General features: G+C 44.4%; 1 protein-coding gene across 18 annotated transcripts in view; it reads right to left on the reverse strand.

Annotated features, from left to right (window-relative positions):
* Nucleotides 1-16,659, reverse strand: part of TCP11 (t-complex 11) — a 144,487-nt gene that overhangs the window by 13,946 nt on the left and 113,882 nt on the right. For 14 of the 18 annotated variants that reach the window (XM_074397944.1, XM_074397945.1, XM_074397946.1 and 11 more), the window contains 2 exons: nt 8,122-8,259; nt 4,194-4,287 (listed from right to left, as the gene is read on the reverse strand). The exons of 1 other annotated variant lie outside the window; for it this stretch is intronic. In XM_074397944.1, the coding sequence (XP_074254045.1) occupies nt 4,194-4,287; nt 8,122-8,259 (232 nt within the window). Of the gene's footprint in view, nt 1-4,193; nt 4,288-8,121; nt 8,260-8,578; nt 8,696-16,659 lie in introns of those variants that run through there. 3 more of the 18 variants (XM_039467406.2, XM_074397948.1, XM_074397950.1) reach the window with 3 other exon arrangements.

The raw sequence follows: 16,659 nt of genomic DNA on the forward strand, positions 1-16,659 counted from the left end.
TGGCTCATGCCTGTAATTCCAGTACTTTGGGAGGCCAAGGCAGGCGGATCACCTGAGGCCAAGAGTTCGAGATCAGCCTGGCCAACATAGCAAAACCCCATCTCTACTAAAAATACAAAAATTAGTGGTGCCATGTGGCTGCAATCTCAGTTACTCAGGAGGCTGAGTCAGGAGGATTACTTGAAACCGAGAGGCAGAGGTTGCAATGAGCTGAGATCATGCCATTGCACTATAGCCCAGGTGACAGAATGAGATTCCATCTCAAAAAAAAAAAAAAAGAAAGAAAGAAATGAAAAGAAAAGAAAAAAATGAGCCATCCAGCCACAAAAAAACATAAAGGAAACTTAAATGAAATTACTAAGTGAAACAACTAATTGGAACAGGGTCCATATTGTATGATTCCAACAATATGACTTTCTGCAAAAGGCCTCCTGAGCAGCTGGGTTTACAGGTGCACACCACCACACCTGGCTCATTTAAAAAAAAATTTTTGGTAGGCCAGGTGCGGTGGCTCACGCCTTTAATCCTAGCACTTTAGGGGGTGAATCATGAGGTCAGGCGATCGAGACCAATCTGGCCAACATGGTGAAACTCCATCTCTACTAAAAAATACCAAAAAATTAGCTGGATGTGATTGTGCATGCCTATAGTCCCAGCTGCTCAGTAGGCTGAGGCAGGAGAATCACTTGCATCCAAGGCAGAGGTTGCAGTGAGCCCAGATCACACCACTGCATTCCAGCTTGGTGACAGAATGAGACTTTGTCTCAAAAAAGAAAAAAAAAATTTTTTTTTTTTTTTGGTAAAGACAGGCTTTGCCATGTTGGCCAGGCTGGTCTTGAACTCCTGGCTTCAAGTGAAAGTGATCCACCCACCTCGGCCTCCCAAAGTGCTGGGATTACAGAGATAAACCACTGTCCCCGGCCCCCTCCCATCATCATCTCTTACAGTTAACTAGTCTCCCTGCCCCTAGTCTTGTTCCTTTATAATCTGATTTCCACACTGCCACCAATTCATTCTAAAAGTCATGCTTTTTCTAAGAGGCCACTTTGATCATGACATTTCATTTAAAATCCTTTGGGGGCTCCCCCATCACCAGCAAGATAAACGACTTATGTTACCTTATATCATACTGCTCTGCCCTCTCTTTGCAATGTATTTTCTTCGGCCTTGTAACACCTTGTGCTTAGCCACAGAAAACTGCTTGTGAAGAATGTATCATGTTTTACCACCTTTCTCTGCCGCTGACATGTTATCTCCACTACCTGCTGCGACCTTTCAGACCAAGACCACCTGGAAAGCACCTATTCAACATCCAAGACTCAAGTCTTCATAGGCCGCATCTTCCTCCATAGGCAAATCTTCCCTGATTCTCCATAGGTAGCTGAACAGCTGCTATTAAACTCTATATATGCACAGCTACAAGCGAACTTATTGGTCTAGTCAATCACTTTCTATTATTCAACTGTCTTCCCTACAAAAGCTTCTTGATAGCAAAAACAATGCCTTATCTGTATCTATGCCTAGCCCCCAGGATTTTGCCTGTAACATAATAAGGACTCAATAAATGGCTGGTAAATGAATATCTGAGAATGGAATTTCCCTTAGGAACCTACAATTGTAATTAACATCATCCTATGAACCTAAGGTAAAGCCAACTGCCAATATGAGTCACCTCAAATGATTTCAGCCTTTTTCCAAAGTAATTTTTTATATCACCATACTTGGGAAACCCAGCTCTGAACAGTACTATTTCTCTCACTTCACTTTTTCCTCTCTCGTTTCTTCTACCTGCCATACCCCTCTATCCCCCATGCACCTGCAACTCCCTCACCACCACCCTATCACAGACCTTATTCTCCCATTTTCAATTTTCTCTCCTCCCCTGTCAGCAACAAACATATCTAAACAGCAAGAGAGCAGCTGGGAAACCCGAGTTTGGTGAAAACCTGTTCTCAGAGTTATGCCTAGCGTGGAAACTTGCTGACACCAGGCAAGAACAGATCAAAGGAGCATGAAGACCAGAGGAGCAACATGTGATGGAGAAAGGCCCGTTAGTAACAGATGCCCCGCACTGGCCTTCTGACAAAAGCATTTAAGGAATGCAAATGAATCACAAGTTGTCATTATTTGTCTCTTGGTGGGAAATTAGAACAAATTTATTTTTAATTTTTATTTCTTTTTTCAGCCTCATTTGTGATAGAATATTAAAGCAAATTTTTTTAGAGACAGAGTCTTGCTCTGTTGCCTGGCCTGTGGTGCAGTAGCACGATCACAGCTTACTGCAGCCTTGACCTCCCTGGCTCAGGTGATCCTCCCACCCCAGTCTCCTCAGTAACTAGGACTACAGCCATGCACCATCACGTATGGCTAATTTTTTTTTTTTTTTTTTTTTTTTTGTAGAGACAAGGTTTCACTATGTTGCCCATGCTAGTCTTAAACCCTTGACCTCAAGCGATCCTCCCATCTCAGCCTCCCAAAATGCTGAGATTACAGGCAATAGCCACTGTGCCTGACCAAGAATTGTTTAAAAATATAAAATCTGACACTGAAATTTACCCACTTATTGTCAATAAACCAGCAGAGTCAATTCAATTCATACTTACTGAATGGTTCTTCTTTACCACAATGTCACTATAAGAACAGTAAAAACAAAGCCTGGTATGGGTGAGAAAGCATTCTTTATCAACAGAGTTCAGATTTTGATAAACAAATTAAGCTGAATTACGAACCTGGGGGGAAAAAAATCCCAACAGTCAAAACTCCACTAACAGAAAAGCTTTATCTGTGCCTATTTAGTATGAAGCCACTTAAAAGGATAGCTGATAGGAGCTATATGGTAGGCAGCTGACAAGACGGCCCCAAAGATCTCTGCTTCCTGATACAGTTATCCCATGATATCCAAGAGGGATTGGTTCCAGGATCCCCCTCAGAAATCTATGGATGCTCGAGTCCCTGATACAACATGGTATAGTATGCATATAACCTACACATATCCACCCATAAACTTTAAATCACCTCTAGATTACTTAAATATCTAATTCAATGTAAATGCTACGTAAATAATTGTTATATTATATTGCTTTTTAAATTTGTATTATTTTTATTGTTGTGTTATTTTTAATTTTAGTTTCTAATATTGTCTATCTGCAGTTGGTTGAATGCCCGATGCAGAGCCCACGGATTTAAGAGCCATCTGTATTCACAGCTTTGTGGAAACCTCTCCTTGAGTGTGGGGAGCGTCTAATAACTCATTTATAGCAAACAGAATGTAGCAGAAGCAATGGGATATCACTTCTGACATTAGGTAAAAAAGACTGGTTTCTGTCATGGGTACCATCTCTCACACACACCTTGTTCTCTCCCTTGGAGGAAAGCCAGCTGCCATGTTTAGAGCTGCCCTATAGAAAAGTCCACATGGCAAGAAACTGAGGGAGCCTCTGGCCAAGACTCACCAGACTGATTACAACCCATATGAGACTCTCAGCCCAAGGCATACAGTTAAACCATGCCCGTATCTCTCATCCACAAAAACTGTGACATAATGAATATTATTTTGCTGGGCACAGTGGCTCATGCTTGTAATCTCAGCACTTTGGGAGGCTGAGGTGAGAAGACTGCTTGAGCCCAGGAGTTTGAGACAAGCCTGGCCAACACAGTGAGACCCCATCCTAAAAATTAAAATTAAAATTAAAAAGTGAGGTAGGAGGATCACTTGAGCCCAGAAGGTAGAGCCTGCAGTGAGCCATGACCATGCCACCACATACCTGCCTAGGTAACAGAGCGAGACCCTGCCTCAAAATAAACAAACAAACAAACAAAAACCAAAAAACCCACCCCAAACGAAAAAATGAAATGTTATTTTAAGCTGCTAAATTTTGGGGCAATTTGTTATGCAGCAACAGGTAAGTACTACAGGCTGCTTCCTCCAAGTCTGTCAGAGAAGGATCTGAAATCCACATTATCTAATCCAATAAATGCTGCTTTGGTTTATTTGCTGGCTAAATAACATTTGCTTCTTGATCTTCTTTGGTACTAACAACTTATTATTACTCTTCTGTTTCAGTTGTTGAGACCGCTCAGTTTAAATACTGATTGGATTATTAAATAAAAATGCTTCAAGTCCGATCTGAAGCCATTAGAGCTAAGTACCTATGCCCAAATGAGTAACATGGAGAAAGAAGAAGAGTCTATACCTGCTTGGAGGTAAAACCTTCTCTTCCATGTAATCATGATTCATCCCAATCTCGCTGCTCAGCTTGGAAACTTCATTAACAGTTTCTGTCAGACCTGTGACAGAAAGAACTGATGGTGGACAACGATGAACCCATGCAAGTCTGAATTTCTATTTTATTCAGAAATTCACTCTATCTAGTAGGCCTCAAATTTAGATTCGTCAAACTGGTCTTACACAGACTCACCCAACTATTCTAGTGGCTTATGTTTCCTGCACTCTATGCCCCACAACAGTGCTAGAAACTTTCAGAATAAGTAGTCCAATACTGGGGGGAGGTAGGACAGAGAGCTAGTTTATAAAATGCAGGAAGTGAAACAGATGAAAAACTTTTCTCTTAAGGGTAAAATCATAAATATAGCAGCAATGAAACAATAATTTGAAATTTGCAAAAATAATCATTTCTCTAAGTATTAAGATTCCATGTTCCTTTTCCTGCCTCTGATGCTGCACATGATGAAAGCTAAATTCTCCCTAGAGATAATACTCGGATGTTACTGAATAGTGTCAAAGTCATTTGGTCTTCTAAAGTGGTAGCTCCCAGATTTTAGGATTTCATAGACCAATAAAATTTCCAAAAAGATTTTAAGGAATTAAAAACAACTTTGCCAACTTTTTATTTTGCCTACTATGGACACTGAAACAAGCAAATAAAAATCCATCTACCACCACCAAAATCATCATCTCATCAAAGAAAAGATAGTTTAACCTCCAAAAAAAAAACCCAGAAAGGAAATATTGTCAAAATAAAGAGCAGTCCTTTAAATTCGAATTAATTTAGCTAGGAAAACTCATTACAATATCTTTATGATTTCATTTCACTAAATATTGCTAAGAATTTTGTCATAGACTAGCACAGGCATTTGGCTACCACTGCTAAGTTGCATTCACACCTAACAGGTATATATAGTAGTTACAATGATTACTTGGTGTATAAAATGAAAACAATCAATAATATTTTATCATATTTCATCATTCTCTTTTGATGAAGCATCATGATTTTTCACAGAAAATTATTTGGCTCCAAGATGTGGAGGAGATATGGATGAACAGAGATTGGCCATGAGTTGATCACTGTTGAAGCTGGATGATGGAAAAATGGGGGCTCACTCTATTTCATGCATGTAATTTTTCTATCGTAAAAATATTTGAAACGTAAAAGGAAAAATAAGGTTACTGTAGAAAAGTTACATAAGAGAAAGCCCCTGCTCTTAGATACATGATGAAATATTTAGAGGTAAAGTCATGACTTTGTACCTCACCACAGCTCAAATGGCTTTTATCCAAAACGCAGGCAATTGCAAATGCTGGTGAGGATGCGGAGGAAAGGGAGCCCTCGTACACTGTTGGAGGGAATGTAAATTAGCACAACCACTATGGACAATAGTTTGGAGGTTCCTCAAAAAACTAAAAATAGAGCTACCGTATGATCCAAAAATCCCACTGCTGGGTATGTACTCAAAAGAAAGGAAATTAATCTATCAAAGAGGTATCTGCACTCCCATATTTATTTCAGCACTATTCATGATAGCCAAGATCTGGAAGCAACCTGTGTCCATCAACAAATGGTAGATATACACAATGGAGTACTATTCAGCCAAAACAAACAAAACAAAACAAAAAACCAACACAGGATCCTGTTATCTGCAACAACGTGGATGGAACCAGAGGTCATTATGTTAAGTGAATTAAGTCAGGCACAGAAAGATAAACTTCACATGTTCTCACTTACTTGTGGGAGCTAAAAATTAAAACAGTTGAACTCAGGTATACAGAGAATAGAATGATGAATAACCAGAGTCTGGGAAGGGTAGTTGGGTAGGGTGTTGGGGGGTTGCACGGAAGCACGGATGGGTAACGGGTACAAAAAAATAGAATAAGATCTAGTATTTGATAGAACAACAGATTGACTATAGTCAACAATTTAGTTGCACATTTTAAAATAACTAAAAGAATATAGTTGGATTGTTTGTAACACAAAGGATAAATGCTTAAGATGATGGATACTGCATTTACCCTGATGTAATTATTACACATCATATGCCTGTATCAAAATACGTCATATGCCTGATAAATATATATACCCACTATGAACCCACGAAAAATAAAAATTAAAAGAAGTCCATCCCAGCACTTTGGGAGGCTGAGGCAGGCAGATCACCTGAGGTCAGGAATTCGAGACCAGCCTGGCCTCGACCCCGCCCCTACTAAAAATACAACTATTAGCCAGGCATACCCAGCTACTCAGGAGGCTGAGGCAGGAGAATCACTTGAACCCAGGAGATGAAGATTGCAGTGAGCTGAAAACACGACATTGCCTGGGCGACAGTGTGAGACTCCATCTCATAAAAACAACAAACAAACAAAAACCAACAACAACAAAAATTAACTAATGACGTTGCAATTTTAAATGGGGGAGAGAGAAATACACACACAGGGAGACAGAAAAAGCAATATGGCAGAATATTACAATGTGGGCATTCACTGTATTTTTTTTTTACTTTTCATCAGCAGATTTAGAATATTTCAAAATAAAAAGTTAAGGGGATTGCAGACCTTTACCAGAAACCCACTGAGTCCCTTGCTTAGGGCAACATAAAGGCGAACTGGACCTTAAGTGGATGCTTGAAGTTCCCTTTATTTCTGCAGCCTCTTTGAAGTCTTTAGTTCCAGCCAAAGTGGCAAAACACAATCAAATATGGAAACAGATTCGCTGCTAATTCACTCATGCTAAATGAGAGCTAAGAGAAAATCTTCAGAAGGGGATTGAGCTACAACAGCTTATTGAGGGATGGAAGGAAATACACACAGAAACACTTTCCAACTGCAACAAATCAAAGTTCACAGCCTGCCTCGGTAAGACTGTTCTGTTGCTCAAAAGTAACACAGCACTAAGCAACTCCAACACAGCTCTAAAATTCAGGAATGAGGAGAGCTCGAAATTAGAGATAAAATTTAACTGAAATAGATTTTAAAAACCCAGATCCCCAAGACAAAGACATTTTCAAGGAATGTAACCCAGGTCAACCTAATATACAAAATTTCAAATTCTTTAAAAAAGAAATTTGATTATTCATCCTACTGAGAGTTGTTTTGTATATGGATTCACTTAAATAGACACCTCAAAAACTTAAATTGTATTTACAAAAAAAAAAAAAAAGAACTTTTCATCCTTCACCAAGGGTCACAGCTGTTGAAAATGCCCCCAATACGCCGCTTTGTTAACCAGCAGCGACCCCCTGTGGCCACAAGAGAAACGAATCTAACTCAGCCGCAGACTTTCAAACTTTCTCGCATTTCAATAGCCAAGAATTTTAGCTCAAGTTGTTGCATGTGGACAGCTCTTCAGTTTGATGACTAATCACGTTCTCTGGAGATTAAGAGAAATAAAGCCTGAGTCCCAGTGAGACTGTACCTACCACGAAGCGTGGAGGAGACCTTGTGCCCCAACATGAGTACAAAAGAACATCATCTACAGAACCGAGCTGGAGACTCAGCCCAGGACACTCCCACTTCTTGAGTCAGCAAAGCGCTGAGAAAACCCAATTCCTGTCTGGGATCGTTCGTGAAATCACCCCCAGATCTGCCAGTGCCCCCTACATATTCAAAATACCATACAAAGGAGGGCTTTGAACCAACTCAGTCTCCAATCTCGTCAGATTCAAGCAATCACGCTTGGGTCACTTCTTTCTCCAGGACCAAAAACTCTTTGAAGACCTCTGGTCGACAGGGGGCCCCGGGCCCATAAGTAAAGGCGGGTGGGGGAGAAAAGAACAAACAAGAGATGGACGGTGAAAGAGAGAAAAGCTGGGGAATGGGGCGGGGGGTCTGCGGACTCCCCACATTAAGCAGCCCCGAAGGGGCCGCAAGGACCGCCGACCTGGACCTACAGGAAGGGGGGTCCTCGGGGCCGCTCTTGTCTTCCTGGGGGAGTCCTGGGGTTTCCGGCTTGCAGGACCCGCCCGCTGAGTCACCAGGGTCCTTCGGGGGCACACGCTCCTCGACGTCCGGCATTTTGCTGATGGTATCTGGGTGAGGGAGAAGGGCGGCTTGTTGGCGTCTGGGAAGGGGCTGGGGGTGGGGGGCGGCAGGAAAGGAGGGTAGCGGCCTCAGGGTCTTTGGGGGTGCCAAGGGGCAGACGGGGCAAAGGAGCCTGGAGGAGCGGGAGTCGGGAATGAGAGAGAAATGGAGCGCTGGGCCGCAACGAGGAAGCTAAGGCCACGGAAGGCCACGGACGCCCCGCGCAGGGCGGGCCGCGTGGGAAGGCCCCTTCCTCCGCGGCGAGGCGGGCTCCTCGCCAGAAATGCCGCCGCCGGCCGGCCTCCGGGTCCCAGCCGTTCGCCTCACCTCCTCCTCCCCCGCTGCGGGGCGCCCACTTGGCGCCGGCTCGGGCGGCCTCGTGCCTGGCGCCCCGGACCGTACCACCGCGGCGGGAGAGGCCGGGGTCTGAGAACAAACCGCCGCGGTCGCCGGGGCAACGGGGCGGGGCGCGTGCCGCCCGCCAGGGCCGGAAGTGGCAGGCGCGTGCGTCCCTCCTGCGCTCCGGGCCAACCAGGCCTCGAGCGGGTCGCTCGGGCCGCCCCTACCGCGCAGCTCCCGCCCCTCAAAAACGATGGCGTGGAACTGCTGAGACGAGGCCGGAGCTTGCTTGGGGCTTTTCTCCAGCCTGTTCGGACAGACGAGAAGCGGAGCCACCCCCAGGAGGTTGTTTCCACCGCGTGTCCTCCGCCACCGCAGTAGGGGCGTGGGGGCCGCGTGCGCTTCCGTCACATGCGGGAGCCGCGGCAGAGCCGCCAGGGCTGCGGCCAGGTTCTGCCCACCGTGGTTCCCGCGCGTGGCCGCCCCCCGGCTCCTGGGCTCCAGCCCTCACCTTTCTTGACTCTGATTCTACTTGGTCCCCCTTGCAGTGATGTGAAGACATGGAGTGCCCCCGCCTGAGAAAATGGAAAGGAAGCATTTCCGCTTCACCTGCTCATGTCCCTCCTTATTACTGTCTTGACTTCTTACCGTAAAAGTGTCCAGTAACAAAACAAAAGATGAAAGTATTACGGTAAGAAGCCGAGCGCTGTGGCTGATACCTGTCATACCAGCACTTTGGGAGGCGGAGGCGGACAGTTCACCTGAGGTCGGGAGTTCAAGACCACCTTGACCACCATGGTGAAACCCCATCTCTTACTAAAAATATAAAAATTATCTGGGCGTGGTGGCAGGCCCTATAATCCTGGCTACACGTGATGCTGAGGCAGGAGAATCGCTTGAACCCGGGAGGCGGAGGTTACAGTGAGCCGAGATCGCACCACTGCACTCCAGCCTGGGTGAATAAGGGAGACTCTGGCTCTCTCTCTCACACACACACACACACAAAAGATACTACGGTAAGAAACTGCCTTGACTGATTTCTCCTTAACTTTGCCTTGGCCAGGCGGGGTGGCTCAGGCCTGTAATCCCAGTGCTTTGGGAGCCTGAGGCAGATGGATCACCTGAGGTCATGGAGTTCAAGACTAGCCTGGCCAACATGATGAAACTCCCTCTCTACTAAAACAAAGTCAGCTGGGTGTGGTGGGGGGGGGGCACCTGTAATCCCAGTTATTTGGGAGGCTGAGGCAGGAGAATCACTTGAATCTGGTGGAGTGGAGGTTGCAATGAGCCAAGATCGTGCCACTGCACTCCAGCCTGAGAGACAGAGCAAGACTTCGTCACAAAGCAAAAAACCAAAATCTTTGCCTTGTTAGTGTGGGGTGTGGATGTGTGGATATTTCTTGCACAACTCATGTGTTTGGGAGGGGAAAATTATAAAGAGGCCCAATAAGATTTGTGTGTTAAAAACGTCCATTCCACTTTGAGGCCCAGGCAGATATGAGGAGAGTGGCCTAGCCAAGTTACTGTTTATCCAGAGTATCTCAGACTTATCCATACCAAACCTGTCCCTTCCTTCTCCTCACCCTCGCCTGCTGTTTGCCTCAGGGATGCCAACTGTGAAGCGGCCAGCCTTCACCCTAAACCCACCAGAAGTGTGAGGAAGTTGCATGGTGAATTCAGCAAAGAGTTCAATGAAATATGATGCTTGCTTATTACACAGGGAGATATTTAGGCTGGGCGATGGATTTCTCTTTAAAAATACAAATCGGGAATTCCATTTGGCATTTCTGGGAGAAAGTTTCCAGAATGACACCAGTTCATTTCCCCTAGAAAAATGGCATTGCTGTAAAACTCCCTACTGATGTCTGAAATTCCTCTAAGAATTCTTTCATATACATTAAATTGTCTCTTTAAGTGTTCTCAATATCCAAATTCTCTGGGAGGGTCAGTGGGAAGAAACAGTCCAGGAGCAAATGGTAGTGAGAGTGGGGGGGGGGGGGGGAGGGGACCAAAGCCAGAAGAGGAGGGAAAGGAGGTAGTAGAGAAAGACAAAATTAGTTTTCCTAGGGTCAGCCCAGGTACAGCATTTTATGATCTTTATCGTTAATAGTCATCAGAACCAACCAGGCAAAAGTTAGAGGTTGAGGGGAGTAGAAAGAGGATGTGAGAGATAAGCACGTCTTCTCTTTGGGGTCTTAGTTAATAACTGATTTTTGTGTAATGATTTACAGAATGCTTTTACATTGCAGATCTGTATGCTCTGCACACAAGCCTATTCAGTAGCAAGGCAGGTGTTATACTGGACCGTTTGAAAGGTGAACAGGTTGGGGATCAGAGAGTAACCAAAAGTCACACAGTAAGCAAGGTCTTGACTCTTGATCAGATACTTTTTCTTAATTCACACCACCTCCTTGACTCTGGCTGAGAATCCATATGTACACAAGAAAATATGACATAGTAAGTATCAGGGCCAGGGATATGAACAAGAGTGCTACCTGAGGACTTTGAAAGGTTGAGAGATCTTACTGGTGTTTGGGTCAGTTCAAGCCTAGCTTTTAGCCAGGGTCCTCAGTAAGATTCTCTAACTTGGCTGGGCACAGTGGCGCATGCCTATAATTCTAGCACTTTGGGAGGCTGAGGCAGGCAGATCACCTGAGGTCAGGAGTTCAAGACCAGCCTGGCCAACATGGTGAAACCCTGTCTCTACTAAAATACAAAAATTAGCTGGCCATGATGGCAGGTGGCTGTAATCCCAGCTACTTGGGAGGCTAAGGCTGGAGGGAGGCTTCAACCCGAGAGATGGTGGTTGCAGTAAGCCGAGATGGCACCACTGTACTCCAGCCTGGGCAGCTGAGTGCGAGTCTACCTCAAAATATATATATAGATAGATTCTTTAACTCATTTGGTCTTTGGCTTATGTTAGGTCTAGTTCTCCCTCAGCCTCAGGACCTTTAAACTCTTGTAATGGATGAAACTAAAGTTTCTACATATGTCCATTATTTCGCAGGAATGCCCTTCCTGGATAACTTAACACCACTGCCCTATTAAAGTGCACGTACCTCAAATGACCCATAAGGCAAGTATTTCCAAGCAACCCAAGAACAGAAGTAAAAAAAAGCCCTGTCTCCTCTTACATTGAAGTATACCCAAAGCTGTCCAGCCCAGGGTTCCCTTTTTATACCAAGATGTTGAATGACTTTCTCTTCTTTTCATAATATATCCATTTGTTTTAATACTAAAGTCTATTTCCCTCCCTCAAATCTTTTTTTTTTTTTTCTGATAGGGGCTCACTTTGTTCCCCAGGTTGGAGTGCAGTGGTGCAATCTTGGCTCACTGCAGCCTCAAATTCCTGGGTTCAAGCAATCCTCCTGCCTCAGTCCCCAAGTAGGTGGGACTACAGGTGTGTGCCACCACAACCAGTTAATTTTTGCATTTTTTGTTGAGATGGGGTTTCACCGTGTTGCCCAGGCTGGTCTCACACTCCTGAGCTCAAGCAATCTGCCCACCTCGACCTCTCAAAATGCTGGGATTATAGGCATGAGCCACTGTGCCTGACCCCTCCCTCAAATCTTTGGGTGGAATTCTTGTCCCAGAAGGAAGGACTTCCTGTGCTTGTTGGCACACCTCTGTATATCCCGATGGGTGCCTACAACCTAGTTTGAGAAACAAAGTTTATGGTAATTTCGGGCCTGCAACTACAATCTTCCTATTCCTCAACCACGTTCTCACATATGAGAGCTTTAACTCAAGCCCAGTAGTGTGATTTGTTCTCATTTGTTAAATGCTATTCTGTGTACACTATCCCACAAAAGCACATTATGTAGAAAGTCAGTACTACACACAAAGACATTCTGAAAGGGGCGTATAAAGACAAAGATACAAGCAAAATACTTGGAGGTGGCTGGAAGAGGTACAGAATCACAGACTTTAAGAAGAATTCTGGATACAAATCTGCTAGCTAACACAAAACAAAAATGTAAACCCCCTCACTTTACAAAGAAACATTTTAGGCTTGGTAAGGTTAAATGACTGGGCTAAGGTCACCACCAGTTTATGGAAAATTCAGGACTAGAACCCATATCACAGTCTGTTTACTCTGTAATGTATAGAGGTATGCAAGAGTAAAAGTTAATACTGTAAATAAATATTTACATTTCCTAAAGAAAAATGTAAATGGTAGGGTGTGGAATGGAGAAAGTAAGGGATGCAGTTAAATAAAGGCCAAGACGCAAGTACAGTCGCGTATACTGGAAGATAAACAGTCAACTAAAGTGGGAGGGACACGTAAATACAGGGTGGGATATTTAAATGGAACCATTTGGAGTCATGTAAACTGGGACTGACTTCATTATAGCCTCCCTTATGGTACAGAACCGCACGTCAAAACTATTTGCTTTAGTCTTTTGACAAATGTGTTTTCTCCGCAGAACCCAAGAGAAAGAGAAGGGTTGAAGGAATCTGCGGGCAGTCTGGAGGTGGTCCTTTGAAGCTCAATGTGAAGTATGATGGATGGGGAAACCACTACAAATCTTTAAGAGAGGAGGCTCAAAGTGGAAGACAAAGAAGATTCTGGGAGCAGTGTTTACTGCCTCCTTTTCTGGCCACAGCTCACTCCGTCAGCAACACCTCACAGGCCTGCTCTTCCGACCTCAGGGTCTTTGCACATGCTGTTCCTTCCACCTAGCATGCTTCTCCCTGCTCTAAAAGCCCCTTTCGCCTCCCTGACTCTCATCCTTCAGAACCAGCTTACAAGGCCTAACTTCCTCAGAGGACCTTCCATGGCCCTCCATCAGCTTCTCTCCACACTCTGCACGTTTTCACCACAGCACTCATCACACTTCGTAATCACGTTTTTGGCATACTTAATCTTTATTGAAATATGACTCTCCCAAGAGACTGTGACTCTCCCATGAGACTGTGAGCTTTCTGGGAGCAGGAACTGTATGCATTTTATTCATTGCTTGTTGCCTGGGACATAGTAGGTGTCCAATCAATAATTATGGAATTATTGGGAGACTGCATTGTAGGGGGGGTGACAGAGAATGGGCCACTGCTCCTCCCACACACCCAAGAGGTCAAGCAAAGTGTCTCTGGATCCAGTCTCGGTTACCAGCGTCTGTCTCTCTTTTTGTCTCATAAACATATAGACATGTTTTCTCTCTTTCTGTCTCTCCTCTGTCCTTAGCTTCCTGAGAGAGCCTTTTAAACCAACAAAGACAATGTCTGAGAGAAAAGGACTTTTAAGGCCCTGTGACACTGGAGTGCCCCCCCCACCCCCAACCGGAAGGTGGCAGCAGGGGGCAGTGGCACCATGGGAGTAACTAGAGGCTGGCTCCTAGATGAAGGAGTTTCTCTCTCTCTGCAGAGCAACCCAGGGTCAGCAGCAGCCGAAAGCCACAAAAACTGACTTTAAAAGTCCTCCTAAGAGCTGCATCTTTTGAGTCCCCAAAACAATCACGCCTTGTGCCCCAGGACATGGCGCGAGTTACACACTTAAAGCAGTTTCCACAGAACCGCATTCAGTTGGTTTTAAACTCTGGGGAAAGCTGGCAGCCTCTTTGTGGGTTTTTAAAAAAAAAAAACGAGTTAGAGGGACAATTAAACCTTTATGGGCCCCAGAATGTACCTATGCAGACATAAATAAGGATCATTCTTCATCACTGGAGAATCCACTTTCTGGCAACAGATATATTTTTCTGCCATTGCAGGACAGAGTTGAGCTCACGTCTGAGAACCTTTATGATTAAATGGGCAGGTGATGGGGGTTAGCATGAGCAGCATTAGAATTTTGACCCTAAATTTGGCACAGCCCCTTTCTCAAAATGGACATATCACAGGCCTTGGGCTTAGCTGGTCTTAAATAAATCATATAAACTCCCAGAGCCTTTCCAGAAACTCACTGGGATTTTAGGCCAAGAAAACTCATCTTGTTCCCACTTTGTGTTACTTCAGGCCAAAATGCTCCATTTGTCAAAGAATCCCGACTCTTTTATTCCCATTCTTACAACACAATACAATGTATTCATATATTTACAGTGCAGTGCCCTTCAATGGTCCAGATGAGTTTTTTAATCCAATAATATCATTAAATGCACCAGGGGGCTCTCTTCTTAAAGAACTTCTGAGTAAACTCTTTTGTTAAGAAAAGCAGTCTTTCGTAAGGCAAATCATCAGCCTCCAATTTGTTTTATAAATCTGAGATTCTCTTAAACCAGGGTCCACTTTAGATGATGGCTTGTGCATTTTCTTTTATTTTTCTGACTTTGGTTAAGACAAGCTTTTCCTGACTAGACATTATTGGGTAGGGATGAAGGAACCTCAAACACTTGAGAAATAAATCAGTTTCAGTCATTTGTGTCATCCATAGTTCTTTAGAACCACCAGCTTAAAGCAAAGTATAATGATCTCCTGACAAAGAACCCAGCCGCACAGACTTAAGGGCCAGCCTATTTGAAGTCCGTCTCCAAAGAAATGTGAGGGGAGGGTGGTTAGGACATTATTGTAGGTTTTTTTGTTTGTTTGTTTGTTTGTTTGTTTTTTTATTGTGGCCAAGTACACAGAATAATATTCATCATTTTAACCCATTTGTGTGTACAATTCAGTGGCATTAAATAAATTCACGATGGTATGTGATCATCACCACTATCTATACTCAAAACTTTTTCATCGTCCCAAACAAAAACTCTGTAACCATTAATAATTCCCATCCCTTGCTCCCTCCAGACCCTGGTAAGCTCTATTCTTTCTGTCTCCATGAACAGAGAACAGTTTTATACTCAGTTTTTCTTTGGGACGTTTTTTCTTCCCACAACAGTGTGGTGGGGCAATGGGGAAAGTCATCCTTTTTCACCTTGTAGATCCTTCCCAGTCCCGCCTCCCCACTCCCCTTTCCTTCACCGACAGCGTCTCTTAAGATGAAGCCCGAGCTCATTTGAACGGTTTAAACTTGCAGAGGGGCTGCAGTCCCCAGCGGGAACAAAAGGAGGTCACTGGGTCTGAGTCTGTGTTACTAGCTCAGGAATGGCAGGAATTTTCTGACTTCAATGGACTGAGGAAGTGGAACTCGATGAACTAGGTGGTTGGTTTGGTGTCTGAAGCCTATGTGGCCCCCGTTTATCACCAATCAGTTGCAGAGTTACTCACCGGAGATCTGTCAGGGCTAAGAGAGATGAGATTGCAGTAAGAGGCATAGAGGGCTCCCTGGGGCACCCTCAAATTCCATGCTGTGGAATTTTTCATTGAAAAACACTGGCTAAGCCACTTACAACCCATGCAGAATTTACATCTCTTGTACCCATTTATGGCCGACAGAGTCACACTCAGAATGACTCATATCCTTCAGTTTGGGTTTTACTTTGCTCATAATGCTTGGAAACTCTCAAAGGAGCTAACCTCCCCCGGCCTCCCCACCCTCACACAACTCGGGATAAACAAAGAGATTCAGCTTATGAAAAATCTAATTTTTGGTTGTTTCAAGAACTACTTGGGAACCCCCAGTCTCCCCTGCCCGACTTCTAGGACTGTGAGACTGTTGAGGGGTCCTTAGGACAACCATATCAGGGTGATTCAATGGTTCAGAGAAACTGCAAACCATGGGATGGTGGAAGGATGGTCACCTCAAAGACGGGAGGCATGGACTTCTGCTGCTCCCCACCTGCTAGTGACCCTGGGCAAGTCACGTCACAGCCCTGGCCTCATTTCCCTGAAGTTGAGTGGAAGTGCCCTGCAACTCTGAGAATTTGGGGGTGGCAGGGAGAGCAAGGTTTTCTAATGTCTGGTACTCTTGAGACCCGGAACAAAGCCTTTTGTTTCCCATAGGTGCTGACCCTTAATGGAAAGAAGGGTTGTAAGGAGGAGGAGGAGATTTGGGGAAGGAGGAGAGTGGATGGCCGTTTTTTTTTAGGTGTATTTTAGGATAGATTGCGAATGACATTTTGCTGGATCTTTATGAGGAATTGTTCAGCAGGCATCTGGAAATAAGCACCTGGAGTTAAGAGGGATTGGGACTGATAACAGGAATAGAGGTCAGGAATCATGGTTGATAAATGAAATAGTAATAATACCAGACA

The sequence above is a fragment of the Saimiri boliviensis genome, chromosome 4 (assembly GCF_048565385.1).
Source record: "Saimiri boliviensis isolate mSaiBol1 chromosome 4, mSaiBol1.pri, whole genome shotgun sequence".
Classification (NCBI taxonomy): domain Eukaryota; kingdom Metazoa; phylum Chordata; class Mammalia; order Primates; family Cebidae; genus Saimiri; species Saimiri boliviensis.